The following is an 18720-nucleotide window of genomic DNA, read 5'->3' as shown; positions in this document are numbered from 1 at the left end:
TTGTATCGAGTAAGATGTGGAGACGGCGGTTTGAAAGCGGACAGAAGTAGTACGAGGAAGGGCGTCCCTTACCTGAGGGATCGCTACTCAAACTACCTGGCGAAAGGGCAAGTGTGGCAAATGTCCGGCGTGGAAAATGTCCGGCATTCGTTTGCCGTACGTCCCACATTGATTTCTGGTGCAGTTTCACACAGTGTCGCTTGTCTGTTAGCACTGACAACTCTTCGCAGATGCCGGTTCTCTCGGTCGTTAAGTGAAGACCGTCGGCCACTTCATCGTCCGCGGTAAGAGATAATGGCTGAAATTTAGTTTTCCTGGCACACCCTTGACACCGTGGATCTCGGAATGTTGACTTCCCTGATGGTTTCCGGAACGTAATGTACCACGAGCCTAGCTCCAACTACCGTTCCACATTGAAAGTCTCTGAATTCCGTCGTGCGACCATAATCACGACGGGAACCTTTTCACATGAACCACCTGTGTACAAATTACAGCTTCGCCAGTTCACTTCCCTTTTTACACCTTGTGTATGCGATACCAGCGCCATCCTTATCTGTGCATATCCCCATCCCACGACTTTCTTTTTGTGTGTGTACCAGTCGCGCCATCAGGACCAGTGTCTGTTCTGTCGGCCATGTCCGACAAAACAGACACCACTCAAATATGTATAAATAATACTATATTCTCAGAACATTAACTTTGATGTTTTGCTTCGTATGGACTACAGTAACCTACCTCACAGAGCTGCCATCATTGTTACTCACAAGGGAACCTCCCCATCGCACCCCCCTCAGATTTAGTTATAAGTTGGCACAGTGGATAGGCCTTAAAAAACTGAACACAGATCAATCGAGAAAACAGGAAGAAGTTGTGTGGAACTATGAAAAAAATAAGCAAAATATACAAACTGAGTAGTCCATGCGAAACGTAGGCAACATCAAGGATAATGTGAGCTCAGGAGCGGCATGGTCCCGTGGTTAGCGTGAGCAGCTACGAAGAGAAAGGTCCCGGGTTCAAGTCTTCTCTCGAGTGAAAAGTTTAATTTTTTGTTTTCAGACAATTATCAAAGTTCAGGCACTTCGCTCTCCAAAATTCCAGGACATGTTCAGATTTGCTTGGACATATGCGGGATTTGACGGTCTACACACGGAAAAATTTGAAAACGTTAAAAATATATGTTTTGACAGAGCACAGGGAAAACTGTGCGACTGTGAAACTGTTGCATTCATTTGATGCAGTTTATGTGAGAAACTCTTATCTTTTAATCACTTTTTTGGGAGAGATTATCACATCCACAAGAAGACCTAAATCGGGCAAGGTAGAAGAATCTTTTCACCCATTCGCCAAGTGTACAAGTTAGGTGGGTCGACAACATATTCCCGGCATGTGCGTCACATGCCGTCACCAGTGTCATATAGAATATATCAGACGTGTTTTCCTGTGGAGGAATCGGTTGATCTATGACCTTGCGATCAAATGTTTTCGGTTCCCATTGGAGAGGCACGTCATTTCGTCTACTAATCGCACAGTTTTGCGATGCGGTCGCAAAACACAGACACTAAACTTATTACAGTGAACAGAGACGTCAATGAACGAACGGACAGATCATAACTTTGCGGAAATAAAAAAGTAAACTTTTCACTCTAGGAAAGACTTGAACCAAGGTCCTCTCGTTCCGCAGCTGCACACGCTAACCACGCTAACCACGGGACCACGGCGCTCCTGACCTCCCTTTTTCCTTGATGTTGCATATCTTACGCATGGACTATTCAGTCTGTATATTTTGCGTATTTTTTCCATAGTTCCAATCCCAAAGAAAGCAGGTGTTGACAGATGTGAAAATTACCGAACTATCAGTTTAATAAGCCATAGCTGCGAAATACTAACTCGAATTCTTTACAGACGAATGGAAAAACTGATAGAAGCCGACCTCGGGGAAGATCAGTTTGGATTCCGTAGAAATGTTGGAACACGTGAGGCAATACTGACCCTACGACTTATCTTAGATGAAAGATTAAGGAAAGGCAAACCTACCTTTCTAGCATTTGTAGACTTAGAGAATTCTTTTGAAAATGTTGACTGGAATGCTGTCTCTCAAATTCTGAAAGTGGCAGCGATAAAATATAAGGAGCGAAAGGCTATTTACAATTTGTACAGAAAGCAGATGGCAGTTACAAGAGTCGAGGGACATGAAAGAGAATCAGTGGTTGGGAAGGGAGTGAGACAGGATTGTAGCCTCTCCCCGATGCTATTCAATCTGTATATTGAGCAAACAGTAAAGGAAACAAGAGAAAAGTTCGGAGTAGGTATTAAAATGCATGGAGAAGAAATAAAAACGTTGAGGTTCACCGATGACATTGTAATTCTGTCAGAGACAGCAAAGGACTTGAAAGAGTAGTTGAACGGAATGGACAGTGTCTTGAAAGGAGGGTATAAGATGAACGTTGACAAAAGCAAAACTAGGATAATGGAATGTAGTCGAATTAAATCGTGTGATGCTGCGGGAATTAGGTTAGGAAATGAGACACTTAAAGTAGTAAAAGAGTTTTGCTATTTGGGGAGCAAAATAACTCATGATGGTCAAAGTAGAGAGGATATAAAATGTAGACTGGCAATGGCAAGGAAAGCGTTTCTGAAGAAGAGAGATTTGTTAACATAGAGTATTGACTTAAGTGTCAGGAAGTCGTTTCTGAAAGTATTTGTATGGAGCGTAACCATGTATGGAAGTGAAACATGGACGATAACTAGTTTGGACAAGAAGAGAATAGAAGCTTTCGAAATGTGGTGCTACAGAAGAATGCTGAAGATTAGATGGGTAGATCACATAACTAATGAGGAGGTATTGAATAGAATTGGGGAGAAGAGGAGTTTGTGGCACAACTTGACTACAAGAAGGGACCGGTTGGTAGGACATGTTCTGAGTCATCAAGGGATCACCAATTTAGTATTGGAGGGCAGTGTGGAGGGTAAAAATCGTAGAGGGAGACCAAGAGATGAATACACTAAACAGATTCAGAAGGATGTAGGTTGCAGGAGGTACTGGGAGAAGAAGAAGCTTGCACAGGATAGAGTAGCATGGAGAGCTGCATCAAACCAGTCTCAGGACTGAAGACAACAACAACAACAGTTCCTCACAACTTCTCCCTGTTTCCTGGATTGACCTGTGTTCAGTTTTTCAAGGCCTATCCACTGTGTCAACTTGTAACTAAATCTGAGGGGGGTGCGATGGGGAGGTTCCCTTGTCAGTAGGACGTTCCGTGTCGGTTGCGTTGCGGCAAGAACAACAGGGAAGTTGCGGTGACGAAATGCGCGGCCGGTCCCACGTTTGTATTGCCTGGCTGCGGGACAGCAGCGGCCTGTCGTGCCTTTGTACCTTGTGCTATGGCCGGGCTATGAGCCAGCTGTTGAGGTGGACCCCCACAGGGCAAGCCGCGGTTTCTCTTTCACAAGCGGGCAGCCCCCCCCCCCCCATTTCCCCCTCCCCACCCCCTCACGACTGAATCGCCGGCAGTTGTTTCCTGGGCCCGCCATTGTTCCCGTCTCTACTACAGTGGTCTTCCTGCCACTGATTGAGCCACCAGCCACATGCAGCAACCAGCACTGCGTCACTCGCCAATCACACACTGCGTGACGAAGGGAGCCGAGCCCCGCAACCAATGGCGGGAAGGAAATGAAACTGCGCCCGCGGTGATTGTATCGATCAATCAGGCCGGCCATTTAATGGGCGCAGTTCGTATTGGGTTACAGCCTAAATTCGTAGCGTTTTTCCACAAGTTTAACAATCACAATAGACACACATAACAGAGAGTTGAGTCATCAATAGGGTGACCATGTGCAATTGTTTAAAAGGGGGCACAAACGAAGAAAAAAGAGGACATATCAAATGGGTCAACTGCAGACGAGGATACGACCCGTCAGCTTTGGACAAGTCACGTGACTGCCGGGAATTGCCGGTAAAATTAGTAGTTAATTCATCAGGTTGCCCTCCATGGGGTGGGATCACGCAGCGGCTGTGGTTATGTTGGGTTAGATGGAGCGGCAATAAGTCGTAGAATTAAGTTTCTTTAATATGACATTTATAGTCATAACGCAGGTCAGATTTCGACCTGTGTCAGGTCATTATCAGTGCTAAAACAAATACAAGAGCATATATTATAATGTGATATACAAAAGTTATAAGTCCATCACATCTTTGTCTTTTAATGTTAACATTACATACCAGTGCGGAATTGTAGCAGTTGTTCGTGCTCAAGTGAATGCTTACACAGTTCAACCATTACTGTCGTAAAATTATATGTTGGTTTCACAGTACACATCGGTTATGCGTATGGCGCCCTCTATGAGTTGCGCCTGAAGTTTACAGTTTTCACGACATTTTTTGTAATATTTATGTTGTATAGTAACTAAGTAGTAACATAAAATTATTATGAGTAAAACTATGTAAAATTACAATTCTCACTTTTTCTCATGTCTGTAATGTGCTAGATGTTTAAAATTACTATGGCCGTAACAGTGACAGTTTATGCCTCATGGGCTAAAATTAATTATAAAACTGCTATGGCTACGTAAAGTACATAATAGGAAGTATTGCATATTTTGTCGTGTTGGGACCTGTCTTAACTTAATTAGTTCTTACTTGACAAAAGATATAACGTGAACTTTCTTTACAAAATGCACTTTATTGGTGCTAGTAGCGCTTGTAAGCATCATTTCAATAGGTCGAACTTAGTGGCCGAGAAATAAGAACAATATGATAAAGCGCGATCTTTTGAACACTTATTTTGAAAAATGACAGTTTTACGTATTAATTGTTGCTAATAGTTACCCTCATGAGTTTGTCTGTTATTCTAATGCAATAAGATATGTAAATATAGTGTTATGAAAGTGGTACTCGTTTAGATCTTATGCAAGTGGTTGCTACATAATGGCGTGACGTTGCGACTGATTTGCGTTGTGACAATAAATGTCATATTAAAGCAACTTAATTCTACGACTGATTGCTGCTCTATCTAACCCAATAGTAGTTAATAGTTACTGATAGTCAAGTGGTGGTTAACTGAGCAATATAAAAAAATTAAAAACATTGATTGTGGCGACAGTGTGGCGTCAATTGTTTAGTTATATCAACAACACAGAATTGTTTACAAAGCGAAAGACCATTCACCTCCCTTCATTCGACGCACCACTACCGACATCTACAATTCAAGCAGCAGCTGACGACATGTAGGCTGCACTTTAACCTTCGGAATACAAATAAATTGAATGACTATGAAACAATGAAATAAAACCTTGACAGTTAATCTGTCGAGCTATTCCTTACATTTATTGGCCACTGAAACGTACGTTCCAGCTCCACATATCTTACATTCCGCTTCAAATTCATTTCTCCCTTTCTTGAAAGCTGGATATTTGCCGGATAGGACATCAGAAAATGTACACTTTCGTTTAGGGCATAGCCAAATCTTTTACGTAACTCACAAATCACACGTGCAGTACAGGAAGCCAAGCCAATACAAAGCGAAGATGCGAAACGAAAATTTTAAATAATCGATATTTGCATTCGCTTATTGGCGACGATCCTGGTGCCACCTACTAACACCGCCTTCGTGCATGTTTATCACGAAGGCTGTGCCAATATTTAAAGTATTTAAGAAAAGAACAATAGAACGGGACGAATTGTAAATTTAACTGTATTACGCTCAACTTCGCGAAAAAGCCGGACACTGTAAAAATCCGCCCGGACCCCGGACAAAGAGCTAAAAAGGAGGACATGTTCGGATTAATCCGGACGTCTGGTCACCCTAGTCATCAACAATATACAGGGCTATTCTGAATTATATATTAATAATTATTTGATAATTAGAAATGTGATAAATGATCATTGTGGCCACCGCTGGCTGCACAGCAAACATCAACGCGGTCGCCAAACTCGTCGTACACAAGCGAAAGCCCATCTGCCGTTACTGAGTGCACGGTAGATCAGCGTGTTCAGCCAGAAGGTTTAGCTACTCTCTGTAATAAAAAAACTGAGTGAACGGATAAACGAACAACCTGAACGAGTGTCATCGGATGTCCGCTATGAACAAAGTCAACGAACAATATAGAACAAAATGCTCAGCGTGTTCGGTCAGAGGCCCTCTGTAATAAAAAACTGAGTTAATGGATCAACAACGAACTGAAACAAGTGTCTTTCGACGTCCGCCCAGAGCAGACGCAACGAACAAAAACGAACAAAATGAGATGAGAAAAAAAAGTGTACGGCAGCAGTGATCCGGTTCCACAGATCGTTCAGAGTGGTCGGTAGAGGCGAGACCCAAACAGCTTCCGTCACATAATCCCATAAGAAATAGTCAAATGTTCAAATGTGTGTGAATTTTTAAGAGACCAAACTGCTGAGGTCATCGGTCCGTACATTTACACACTACTTTAACTTATGCTAAGAACACACACACACACACACACACACACACACACACACACACACACACACACACACATGCCCGAGGGAGGACTCGAACCTCCGGCGGGAGGGGCCGCGCAATCCGTGATTGGCGCCTTAAACCCATAGAGTAAATATCTCTGGAGTGAGCATTTACATGCGCGGAACAGATTTTGTGTTGTGAACATACATTGCCGGCCTGGTGAAGTTTTCTTGGGACGTCGTGTGTTTGTCCGTATAGCGCCCTGTATGTTTAGAATGTCACTACATCCCTAGTACAGACAGATTCTTTTCGTACGTGTCGTGGATTATTTATATATGTTGCGCAGACATTTTAACAGTATCCATTTGATACCGGGAATGAACCAGCTACGTAACTTTTAAGGGCAAGTGATATTACATCCTGCTTCTTTGCGATATTTGTCGCAGTTCAGATGCACTTGATTTTTGGTAGTTTTTGGTATGATACGACACTTTATAGTATTACAGAGCCTGACGTACATTTTTGCAGTGATAGTCTTGCAAAACGACTTGACAGTACGCTAGTACTTTTGCAAGTGTCCGAAAAAAACCGAATTTTCCACACATTAGCAAATATATCTCTGCTAATTCGTCCTTTTTTCTGCTATTTCTGTGTATTTATTTCCTCGTTTTTGCGACCTAAAGCACAATTTTTCTTACTGGTGACACTTTGAAGTATTTATTTAACGCATTTTACGTATTTGCTCCCAGTTTATTAAATAAATAGTAGACTGAGTAATCTATATACACAATCGACAAGTCACTGAGAAATGCATGGAGGATAGTATTTGTTGGAACAACTAACCATTCCCTTTCCTGTTCCACTAGCAAATTTACGAGAGGAAGCGATTTTTTGTAAGCTTTTGTACGAGCCGTAATATCTGTTATATAGTCATAAAATCGTAGAAAAATAGGTCTACAGAATCAAGCCTTAATTATAATGAATCTCGAAATTTTTAAACATATACAGTGTCTCTTACTAATATGATAACTATAATTAGAGCTACATGGTATGTACCCATGAAAAGTTACTATCCCTCCGTTCACATATTTTTCTTTGCATTCGCACCAACAACAGTAATTCACCATCGCTATTACACTATCAACAAACGGTGAAATACAACAAAAACTCTTGGTACTATAAACTTCAAACGCTGCGGAAAGCACTCACGCACAGCGAAGTCCCGAAAAGACGTGACAATCCTGGTTTAATGTTGACAACATGCGCAGAGCGCAATGCTCACTCCAGGTATATTTACTCTATGCTTAAACCACGCGGCCACTCAGCCCGGCTAACAAATAGTCGCTGGTTGTGAGATCAGGAGATATCGGTGGGCTTCCGAGCACGTGGTCCCGGGTTCGATTCCCGGTGGGGTCAAGGATTTTACCAGCTTCAAGATAACTAGGTAGTTGTGTTGTCTTCCTCATTTCATCATCATTCATCAAACTGGCGAGATTGGGATGAGGAAAGGTTGTAGTTATTCTGTCCTAAGACAGGTCATTTGCTTCAACTGTATTTCTTATTTGTCTGAACACCTACTTTTTACGTTCAGAGTTAAAAAAAAGTTGTAAATTTAGGATACATACGACGTAAGAAACGGCGTATATTACAGTATGAAATGTCAAAACGAAATTAGCAAATAAAAAAATTGCACCCCAACCCAGGATCGAACCCACGACCTCTTGTATGCTGACCAAAAACTCTAACCTCTGCACCAACTGTGCAGCATATTCGTGGAGCCCTAACGAAGATATGACTATACGTGTGATTACAGTGTTGCCAGATTGCCATTCTTTAACGTTCTTTTTCTGCCGGATGCAGTCGCTTGACGAAATTTTGCGAGAGACATTATTTTATCGCTGGCATGTGAGAAGTCGCGCTGCGAAGCGAGTGCGCGAATTCCGCTTCACCCTGTATACACGAGGGCGTGTTGAAAAGTAATGCCTCCGAATTTTTATATGAAAACGCTTAAAGCTTTTTAAATACCACAACCGTTATTAACATGTTATATCTTTATTCTTCATATCTACATACTTATTTCTGAAAATAGTCACCCTGGCGACGAACACATTTCTCCCAACGAGAGAGACCAGTTTGTTGATACCGTCACTGTAGAATCTTTGACATTGTTCACGGAGCCACAACCTCTTCTCTGTTTGCACCGCCTCATCGCTGTCAAAATGAGGTCCTCGAAGTTGTTATTTATGTTCTGGAGAAAGATGAACAAGGCGTCGAATTGTTAGAGATGTCGCAGCCCGTATGTGTGATCTGATATTGTCGTGCTGAAAGAGAGTGTGCTCCATGTCTGGACGAAATCTCAGAATTCGAAACTTGATTACAACAAGCTGTTTCTCACGCGATAAGTTGCGTTACACACCGCACGTTACATCTATAATTCGGCGCCCTCTGTCGGCACGGGGCTGGAAATATACAGACGTGAAGAATAAAAAATGTATAATACTAATAACGTTTGTTTTATTTAAAACGGTTTGAGAGTTTTCACATTAAAAATTCGGAGGCATTCCTTGTCAGTACGCTCTAGTATTTAAAAACAGTTGCTATTCTCACCAACAGCAGCTACCACCGAAATTTTAATGCGAATGGGAAACAAGTAACTAAGTAAATACTTGATTTTTCGCTGTATTTTGACTCTTCGGTAATGAATACTGTCGCCATATTTCATCTGTTGCGGAATCTTAGAATTTCGTCTGAGATCAAACATATTGAGGTACGATTCCACAAACGACGTTGATTTGAAACCTAACTCCTACTTGAAGCCATTTTCACTATTTTTCGACCGTGACTGTCTCAAGAAATACGTAAAGGTTTTTTTTAAATTACCGCTACCAGTCACAAACTTGGTTGACCGTTATATTACTTATTTATTTAGCGACATGGTTCGAGGGAATACCTCATCTTCAGGCTAAATGGCATTATAAAAACAATTTTACAATGTCATACTGATGTTACGTAGTCTTTTCGTAAATGCTGTGGTTATCCTGTGGAAGAAGAGAAAACTTAGTAAGAGGCGATGTCACTTTGGAAGCCGGACTGATGTTTGCATGAAAATGTTTTGTAACGGTCACTGACTTTGTTCTTCTGGCGTGGCAGTCTCGTTGTGATGCGCTGTGGTGTTTCCATTTCCGTGGTTCTCTTGTCTTTCTTGGTCACTGTTCTCAAATTTTCATGCAAACATCAGTCCGGCTTCCAAAGTGACATCGCCTCTTACTAAGTTTTCTCTTCTTTCACAGGATAACCACAGCATTTACGAGAAAACTATGTAACATCAGTATGACCTTATTGTAAAATTGTTTCCCATTTAATTACTTTTGAATACATTATGGGAGTGGCAGTGATCAATGTGTTACAAATATTTACTATTAAAAACAGTCTTGACCACGATTTATTTATCACCTTGATAAATAAATCGTGATCAAGACCGTTTTTAATAGTAAAACTTTGCCATTTAGCCTGAAGATGAGGTGTTGCCTCGAAACATGTCGCTGAATAAATAATACTATAATCATAAAAGTTTGTGAATGGTAGCGGTAATTAAAAAAAAACCTTTACCAACTCCTATTTTTCTCACATGACATCCTGAAGTACACGGATCATGGCTGTCAGGTGGATCCAATATTCGTGAATGTGATCAGTGTTCGCCAATGGTAGTCAACAAAATGGTTCAAATGGCTCTAAGCACTATGGGACTTAACATCTGAGGTCATCAGTCCCCTCGACTTAGAACTACTTAAACCTAACTAACACATCCATGCCCGAGGCAGGATTCGAACTTGCGACCGCAGAAGCAGCGCGGTTCCGGACTAAAGCGCCTAGAGTAGTCAACAAGGTCCCTGTGCCCATTAGTGGACGTCCTTACTTCACATATCACTATTAATTTGGAATCGGTGAACGATTAGAAAATTTTACTACTAACAGAGATAACAAAAGTGGGTTGTAGGTAAAAAGGTTGACTACCCCTGGTATACACCATCAATTATAATTTTTTTTATTTTCTGATTTCATGATGTATTTGCGGGCAATGTTATAATTTTTCGAATAAAATTTTGTACAAAGAAAAATATTCTGTAACAATACAGACTACGGAAGACGAATGTAGTAGCTTCATTTCTGTGATGGATATTTTTCCGGCAATACACGACACAGCCTCCAAAATCCGCGGACGCCACGGTCAAGAGACGTGTGACAAGTGTTCAGTTCTTGAGGAAGGACTTTCTCCGCCAGATAAGCTGCGAGGCTGCTCAGAAGACTACCCGACGCGTCCCAGCTGGTGGCCCGCGGCTCCATCCTCTTCTTCTTCCTTACTGGGAAGACTGGGCGACCTTGGCTCCTCTTGGCATCTCGTCTTCCTCCTCCACACCCGCACTGCCTGCATCTTGTTTATTTTCCCGCGGCTCGCCACGTGGGATCGCCCGGGGCGGCCTGTTTGTGTGGACGGAGCAGCATGCCGCCGCTGTGAGAGCCACCTGTCGGCGCGCGGTCGCACCACGACCACCTGATGTACCTGTCGCGGATATCGGAGGGCGCCACGGGCGCGCCTCTCAAGTCGCCGGCCGCCGACGTCAACGATGACGTCATGGAGGCGTGGAGTAAGTAGCGCGCAGACGTGGTTGTTGTGTCGGTACGGAATGTGTCCACTTCCGAAAGTCATTTGCAGCATTTAGCCCCTCTGTAATTATTACTCACCTTACTGCTCTCTTAATAACTGTCGCAATGGCCGGCATACTCTGCAGGCAAACAAGCTTCTTGGTCTTAGACAGGGTATGACACAGTGGCCTCCAGGCCTGTTGATAAATATGTAAGCAAAGCATTATCAAGTTCTAAACAGAGAATCAAAGTATTTCCAGATTCTGTTAGGATTAGTTGAGATAACAGCCACGTGAGCAATCTACCTCCATAATTTTTTACTTTTTTCTTGTTTTGTGTAACTTTACCATCTCCCATAAAAATAGAATACATGAATATCAGACTGGAAAACATTGTTCCTTGTTAGATGATCCTTAGATCATATGAACGAGTCTTTTATCGATTTATGTATACATGATCAGTGTTAACATTAATGAACATTACGGCAAGAAAAAGGAATAAAAGTGAGATAGTGTTAATACTTTCATCCTTCTTTGCCTCCTCTGCATTACTGCAGATGACGTGTCACTGAGCACACTTGTACTGTGCATGCAGTACACGTGAGGTGCCTAGTTGTTTCTACTGCCCTGTGTGGAATACATAAGTTCTTGTACACTTCACTAACCTGCTGTCTTCATGATGATGATGTCCCCAGCGCAGAAAACAGCACGCAGGTCGTGCATTCTTTTTCTTGAGGCTGAAATTAACGTCGCAAGGAACTGCTGCTACGAATAAACTATAACTCATTTGGCCTGCCACTCGCGTTTATATTGATATAGACACGAGAAACTATTCTTGATCACAACGTATTGAACATATCTTTCCACAGTTATTATATCTGGCTAAAATAACATGAAATACATCCTGCCACAGATAACATGTCTGTCTACTGGAACCGTCAGAACTGGAGAGCCGGACTGCCTGAGACACTTGGCGCGCCAAATCAGCAAGGCGTGACCCGAATGCCATCGAAGTATATCGGCAGTAATATCGTCAGTCTTTTGCTTTAGTAATACTTTGATTTTAATAATTTTGAAATGGCTGATTGATAGCTGGCTGTTGAAAGATGTTTATTTAAAAAAATGAAGTAATTTGGATGACAGGTTTAATTAATAATAGCAACTAAAGTTTGTTTTGGCGCCCTACCGCCGAACACAGCAGCCAATCACAGAGCAGCAACATCATGCAGGCGGTCTTTCTCACGGGAATGGTACCCAATCTAACATCTGTCACCGGTAACTCATCCCACATTGCGTCGTCTCTATGCTTCTTCCATCTCCACTGCCCTGGGAATAGCTTCCTAGAGCCTAATATGATAGCTGAATAAGCCAGAAATATTACGACATAATTTCAGTCCCACTCGCGCAACAAGACTTAAAAAACAAGGGTCTGCTACCTATCAGACATTTTCAGTTATTTGGCAAATAATCAAAAATTTTTGTTGCTGCATTTTGAACTCCTTTCTGAGCTACTGAAAGCATTGGTAATTAATAATCAAGATCATTTTTCCCCTCTCGTCTTGGTATGGACACATTGTGATGCATTACTTGTGGCGAATTTCATTAGCGAATATGTGTATTGTGTCGGCGCCGTTAAAACGCCTAGCTCCTTAAAAACTTTGTTACTTGACGTCCGTGGGTGAACACGACATATTACTTTTTCTGCTCGCATTTGTGCAATCAATACTTTCTTTCTAAGTGATGAATTGCCCCAGATAATTATTCCGTAACACATTATTGAGCAGCCGGCCGGTGTGGCCGTGCGGTTAAAGGCGCTTAAGTCTGGAACCGCGTGACCGCTACGGTCGCAGGTTCGAATCCTGCCTCGGGCATGGATGTGTGTGATGTCCTTAGGTTAGTTAGGTTTAATTAGTTCTAAGTTCTAGGCGACTGATGACGTCAGAAGTTAAGTCGCATAGTGCTCAGAGCCATTATTGAGCGGAAATATGCAAAATACGTTAGAAGGTTGATTCGTTTGTTTCCAAGATTAGCAAGTATAGGAAGAGCAAAAGAGCTGAACTTAATTGCCTAAGAAGCTCCGCATTCCTTCACTTCAAGTTGTCATCGATATGTACACCCAAAAAGTTTTGAGCATTCTACCCTATTTACTACTGACTTCTACTCATGTGCCTCGTCAATTGTTAGTACGACTCTGTTTGTTGCCAGAATTGAATATAGTGTGTTTTTCAAAATTTCGGAAGAGTACATTTTTAGAGAACCACTTTATAATTCTTTGGAAAATATAATTTACCAACTCTTCTGTTGCTTTCTCTCTAATGGGATTTATTATAACGCTAGTATCATCTGTAAAAGTAGCAATTCTGCTTGTTGAATGTTAAGCGGACGGTCATTCACATATGTAAGGAATGGGACTGGACCCAAAATTGAGCCCTGTGGTCCTCCCTTTGTGATTTCTCTCCGGTCACTGAAATTTTATAGCCTTCCAACAATGTTTCAGTTATTCAGCACAACCTTTCGCATTCTGTTTGTTAACTCTGTTTGTTTAATGTGTGTAAAGCGATAAGTTCCGCAGAACTTCAGGTTTTCTAACAATCGACCGTCTTGTAAGGTCACAGAAAATACCAACTGGCGATATCTTTCTAGCTACGGCTTGTACTATTTGATGAGAGAATGTATAACTAACATTCTCCGTCGAGCAACCCTTGTACGCTAAGTAAATAGTTTCCACTTAAATTTGAGGCTACTCCTGAGTATATTACTTGTTGGAATGTTTTGAATCAAAGAACGTTCTGTTTGGAATTATACCTAAGAAATCTGATTCCTAGCTCCAACCGTGGTTACATTATATCATCCCACGGACGTTTGGCGTCTTCTTTCCACACTACACTTCTAGACTGAGTCACTCCAGTTATGAACAGACCGTGTTTAACCACCTGGAAAAATACAAGCAGCATTTCGTTTTAATTTACTGGACTACCGAAGAGCATAGTAAGTCACTCCTCGCCTTGGGTCTATAACATTACTGTGCTGTGGTCCACCTCACCATACCGTTTCACCAGCTGTGCGTGTAACTGTTTGTAGAAAATAAAGACTCAGCTGAAGGTGGAAGTGTAATGACGATTTAAGGGGAGGTTTACTGTCATTGGCCCAAAAAAGTATGTTCTTTGAGAATTTTTTCTCGGGATGTGTTATAGATATCAATGTCAAATTTGGTCAAAATGTTTATTGATATTTCCTCTATAAACTGGAATATTTTCGACCGGAAATGTCGAATAGCAGAGGTAGAAGTGCCGCCGGAACGAAACAAAATTTCGATGTAGACCTCCACATGCGGTATGTAACAGGTCAGCCGGCTCGTCTGAAATTAAAATTGAGTTGATTTAGCGAAGTGTATAAGATTCTTTAGGAGTTTTACCTCGCTTATGTTATTTGCACCATAGGAAACAAAATGGCGGCCATTTGAAAAAAATAGCGTTTTTTCATCCATTTTTCGATTTCGTCGGCCAAGTAAAAATATTTATAGTTGATGGATCGGTATAAAAATGGTACAACTCCTAGACAATTTAGTTAGCTTCGTCGGAAACAAAGAATCACGCCAATCGGTTCTGTAGATTTGAAGATACCATACCGCGCGATAAAAAAAAAGGCATTTCGAGAAAAACGCGTTTGACGTTTTGACTACATATAAATGCAATATTACGCAACTTACGTTCAATCTGCTATTCCGGGTCCATGAACTAGTCCTTCCTCATAGAGGGCGTTCTGCTCGACCTGGGCCATCCTGCGCTGCTCCAGAGCCGCTCGTACGGCCGGTGACAAGCGGTTTTCGGCCGCTTGAATCCGGTGGTCGTCCGAATGCTTGGCGAACTGCGTCGAATAGAGTCCCAGGGTGACGTCCATCGTTGTCATGGTCTTCAGAATTGCTGAATACCCTTCGTTGAAGCTGCTCCCTGCCAGGGAAGTCGCAATCTCCAGAGCCTTCGCACCAGAATGCAGATCCTTGGGGGGCTAACTTTCAAACACACGCCTTCAAACTTTCATTTGAATTTTGTGCGTTTCCTCCCAAGTACCGGTACAAAAAAAGTGCGTGAAAAAGGCAGATTTCAGGCAGGTGCATTTTTTTGTTCAACCGCCAATAACAAACATTTCCGTTTCGTATTCGGAAAAACCGTTTCAGGGGTGGATTATAATAAACACTTTTATGGATTCAAAAATACAATTTAAAAAAAAATCAGTTTTTTGAACCAAAAGATAGTAAACCTCCCCTTAATTATATTTTTTGATGCGTCCCTGTTGTATGAGACCTGATTTTAGTAAGGCACTGGTAAATACCTGCCCATGAACACTTGCAGAAGGCAGCAATAATAGTCATTGTCTGTCAGTGTTCCCCTCTCAATACCTGCTCGTTACAATGACTTCCTGGAGCCAAGGGTGGTAAGTACTCTTCATTCGCCCGCCCGGTTGTCCGTGCGGTCTAACGCACGGCTTTCCGGCCGGGAAGGAGCGCCTGGTCCCCGGCACGAATCCGCCCGGCTGACATCTGTCGAGGTCCGGTGAGCCGGCCAGTCTGTGGATGGTTTTTAGGCGCTTTTCCATCTGCCTCGGCGAATGCGGGCTGGTTCCCCTTATTCCTCCTCAGTTACACTATGTCGGCGATTGCTGCGCAAACAAGTTCTCCACGTACGCGTACACCACCATTGCTCTACCACGCAAACATAGGGGTTACACTGGTCTCAGTTGCCCATCTGTTCGCCCGTACTCATGCCCGCAGCTGACGTGCAAGCCGTCATCTGTGCCCCTCGCACCACAGTTGCCATACACGCTATACTTTAACAACGGCGGCACGCGAACTGTTACAAACTTAGCCGTTTCGGAAATGCTTCCACCTTCGGTCCTGATAGCAATGATCACGCCTTTTTGCACTTCTGACGGCAGATAAATCGCTCCGTTTCCACTTTCGACATCGACTGTACAGTTTTCCGCCCGCCACCCCCCCCCCCTCTCCTCCTCCGACACGCTCTGTGTATAGCTGTAGTCGAGGAATAATATTGTGAACAGCACTGTATAGCATGTTCGGAGTTATGGTGAGGCATTGGCGTCGGATGTTGTTTTTCAGCATCCCTAGTGATGTCGGTCGGTCACGATACACTTGCGACTTCAGGTAACCCCAAAACCAATAATCGCACGGACTGAGGTCTGGGGACCTGGGAGGCCAAGCATGACGAAAGTGGCGGCTGAGCACACGACCGTCACCAAACGACGAATGCAGGAGATCTTTCACACGTCTAGCAATATGAGGTGTTTTTTTTTATTCTAATAAAACCTCATATAATTCCAATCATGTGTGTCAATTTTTACCTCTCTACATACATTATTCTGTGGTTTATTTTCAAATTTATACTGACTTTTTGGTCTGCCAATATATAAAACAGAGTGTACATGTGTATGTCTGGGATCGCCTCAGAAACCCCTCGATCAACTTCAACCAAATTTGGCACAGGAAGCCAGGCCTCATCAGGCATGTGGGGTTTATTTTACCTCCTACCTCCAATAGGAGCTGAGATGTGGGCAAAAAGTGTTTTATTCCATCCCCTGTCATATAGTCTGCCCTGCACAACAGGCACGTTGTGTGGAGCAGTACCGGTCTGCCAAATCGACCTCCTTTGTAGGGCAGCTTACATGTCAGGTACAAGAAACAGTTTTCCAGGCCCCAACAGTAGGCTGCCCTGCATGACAGGTGTGTTATGCTTTATATACTTGCTTTGCAGCTGGCTGCAGTTCTAGGCGCTTCAGTCTGGAACTGCGCGACCATTACGGTTGCAGATTCGAATCCTGCCTTAGGCATGGATGTGTGTGATGTCCTTAGGTTAGTTAGGTTTAATTACTTCTAAGTTCTAGGGGACTGATGACCTCACATGTTAAGTCCCATAGTGCTCAGAGCCATTTGAACTTGCTTTGCATGGTACAAGGAAATGATTTTTCAAGCCCTGTTGTGAGCAGTTTGTTGTGGGAGTAGTATCGGCCTGTTTTAGTGAACAGTGTTGCAGCGGCTACATGTGCCGATAAGCATGACTAGGGACCAGTTGAGATGGGTAAAGAAAGGGATGGACAGAGCAAAGGGGAGGAGGGAATGGAATGGAGGAAGGGAGATGGATGATGCAGATGGAAAGTGTAAAGGGGCAGTAGGCAGGGAGACGGGGAGGGGGGGGGGGGGTGTAGGGAGATGGATGATGCAGGTGGAAAGTGTAGAGGGGCAGTAAGCAGGAGAGGGAGGGAGGGAGGGTGAGAGGGAGGGAGGGAGGGTGAGAGGGAGGAAGGGAGGGTGAGAGGGAGGGAGGGAGGGAGGGTCCCAGGATGTGGTCAGAGGGAGGAGGGAGGAAGATACTAACAGAGAGAGAGGGTGGAGGAATCGGAAAAAGAGGGGGGGGGGGGGAGGAAATGAAGACTCAGAGTGAGGGCGGAGGAGGAAATAGAAAGACGTGGGAGGATGAGATGGACAGGAGGAGTAAAAGTTGGACACAAGAGGGGGACGAGGAGGTGTGTTCAATATACGTCAAATACATATCCAGGCAATCCCATGAGGAAAAAGTAGGTTATTTACAGAGCTAAAAGATCACGTCAGACATACATACCAAGCTGTAGATATGGAACCATTGACAGCAAACGACTGCAAGATATCAAGGGAAGTTGTGGATTTGGAAATCTGCTTTATTAGTGGGGGCTCTAATTAACGCCAATTGAAATAAACGCTAAGTAGATCTCACTACATGTTGATAAGTTTCAGTATTTAGGCTAGTTGATGAAAACGACTGGATCGACATCAGAGAGTCTGGAGCACGACGGTTCAAACTCACGCTCCAGCTGTCCTCATTTAAGTTTTCCATGATCTCCATGCAAATGGCAGGATGGATCCTTTGAAAGGGCACTGTCTATTTACTTCCCTATCCTAGGCGCAACCCGAGCTTGTGCTCAGTCTCCGATGACCTCGACGTCGACGGGATGTTAAATCCTATCTTCCTTCAGTGTTCAAAGCCACTGTGGCGTAGTGGTTAGCGCATCTGCCTAGTGGGCAGGAGTCTTGGATTCGAATCCCGGCCTTGGCACAAATTTTCATTCATTGCTCCAATATGCATACATAAAAATAATAACATATCATAATTTCCACAAATTAGTGTGGAGGAAACTCTATGCAATGGTACCTCTAATAAAGATCGCCTACTAAAGTAGTTGTGATGGGCAAAACATAGATGTAAATTCCGTGGATAAAATAATAAAATGCAACCATCATGCGTATCTTTGTCGTCGTACCAGTGTCACCCACACTAAACTCGTTGGTTCACGTTTAAAATAAAACTGCAGATCACATGATCAACGTCTAAAAATCAAATGGCATGGCGACAAAGACCTGCGTTAGGGTTGCATTTTATATACACAATTCACATCTACGTTGTGCCCGTTACCACTACATTCATAAGCAACATTTATTATAGGTACCATTAGCTGGAGCTTCCGGCACACTAATCTCTTGAAAATAAGAAACTTGATTACATTCCTTCAGTGTGACTGAAGTAGCTTGAAAATACCCGAGGAGGCGAAATCAGCTAATAGCGCAAAATCATGACAAAGCGAAACTGCCGGCCGGGTTGGCCGAGCGG

General features: G+C 43.0%; 1 protein-coding gene across 6 annotated transcripts in view; it reads left to right on the top strand.

Annotated features, from left to right (window-relative positions):
- Nucleotides 1-18720, top strand: part of LOC124717355 (echinoderm microtubule-associated protein-like 2) — a 655376-nt gene that overhangs the window by 411328 nt on the left and 225328 nt on the right. For 5 of the 6 annotated variants that reach the window (XM_047244189.1, XM_047244188.1, XM_047244187.1 and 2 more), the window contains exon 2: nucleotides 10704-11068. The exons of the other annotated variant lie outside the window; for it this stretch is intronic. In XM_047244189.1, coding sequence (XP_047100145.1) covers nucleotides 10978-11068 — 91 coding nt within the window. In that variant the 5' untranslated portion in view covers nucleotides 10704-10977. The remainder of the gene's footprint in view (nucleotides 1-10703; nucleotides 11069-18720) is intronic. 6 annotated transcript variants of the gene reach the window in all.

This window comes from Schistocerca piceifrons, chromosome 9, assembly GCF_021461385.2.
Source record: "Schistocerca piceifrons isolate TAMUIC-IGC-003096 chromosome 9, iqSchPice1.1, whole genome shotgun sequence".
NCBI lineage: Eukaryota > Metazoa > Arthropoda > Insecta > Orthoptera > Acrididae > Schistocerca > Schistocerca piceifrons.
This window is presented reverse-complemented; position numbering and strand designations above follow the sequence as displayed.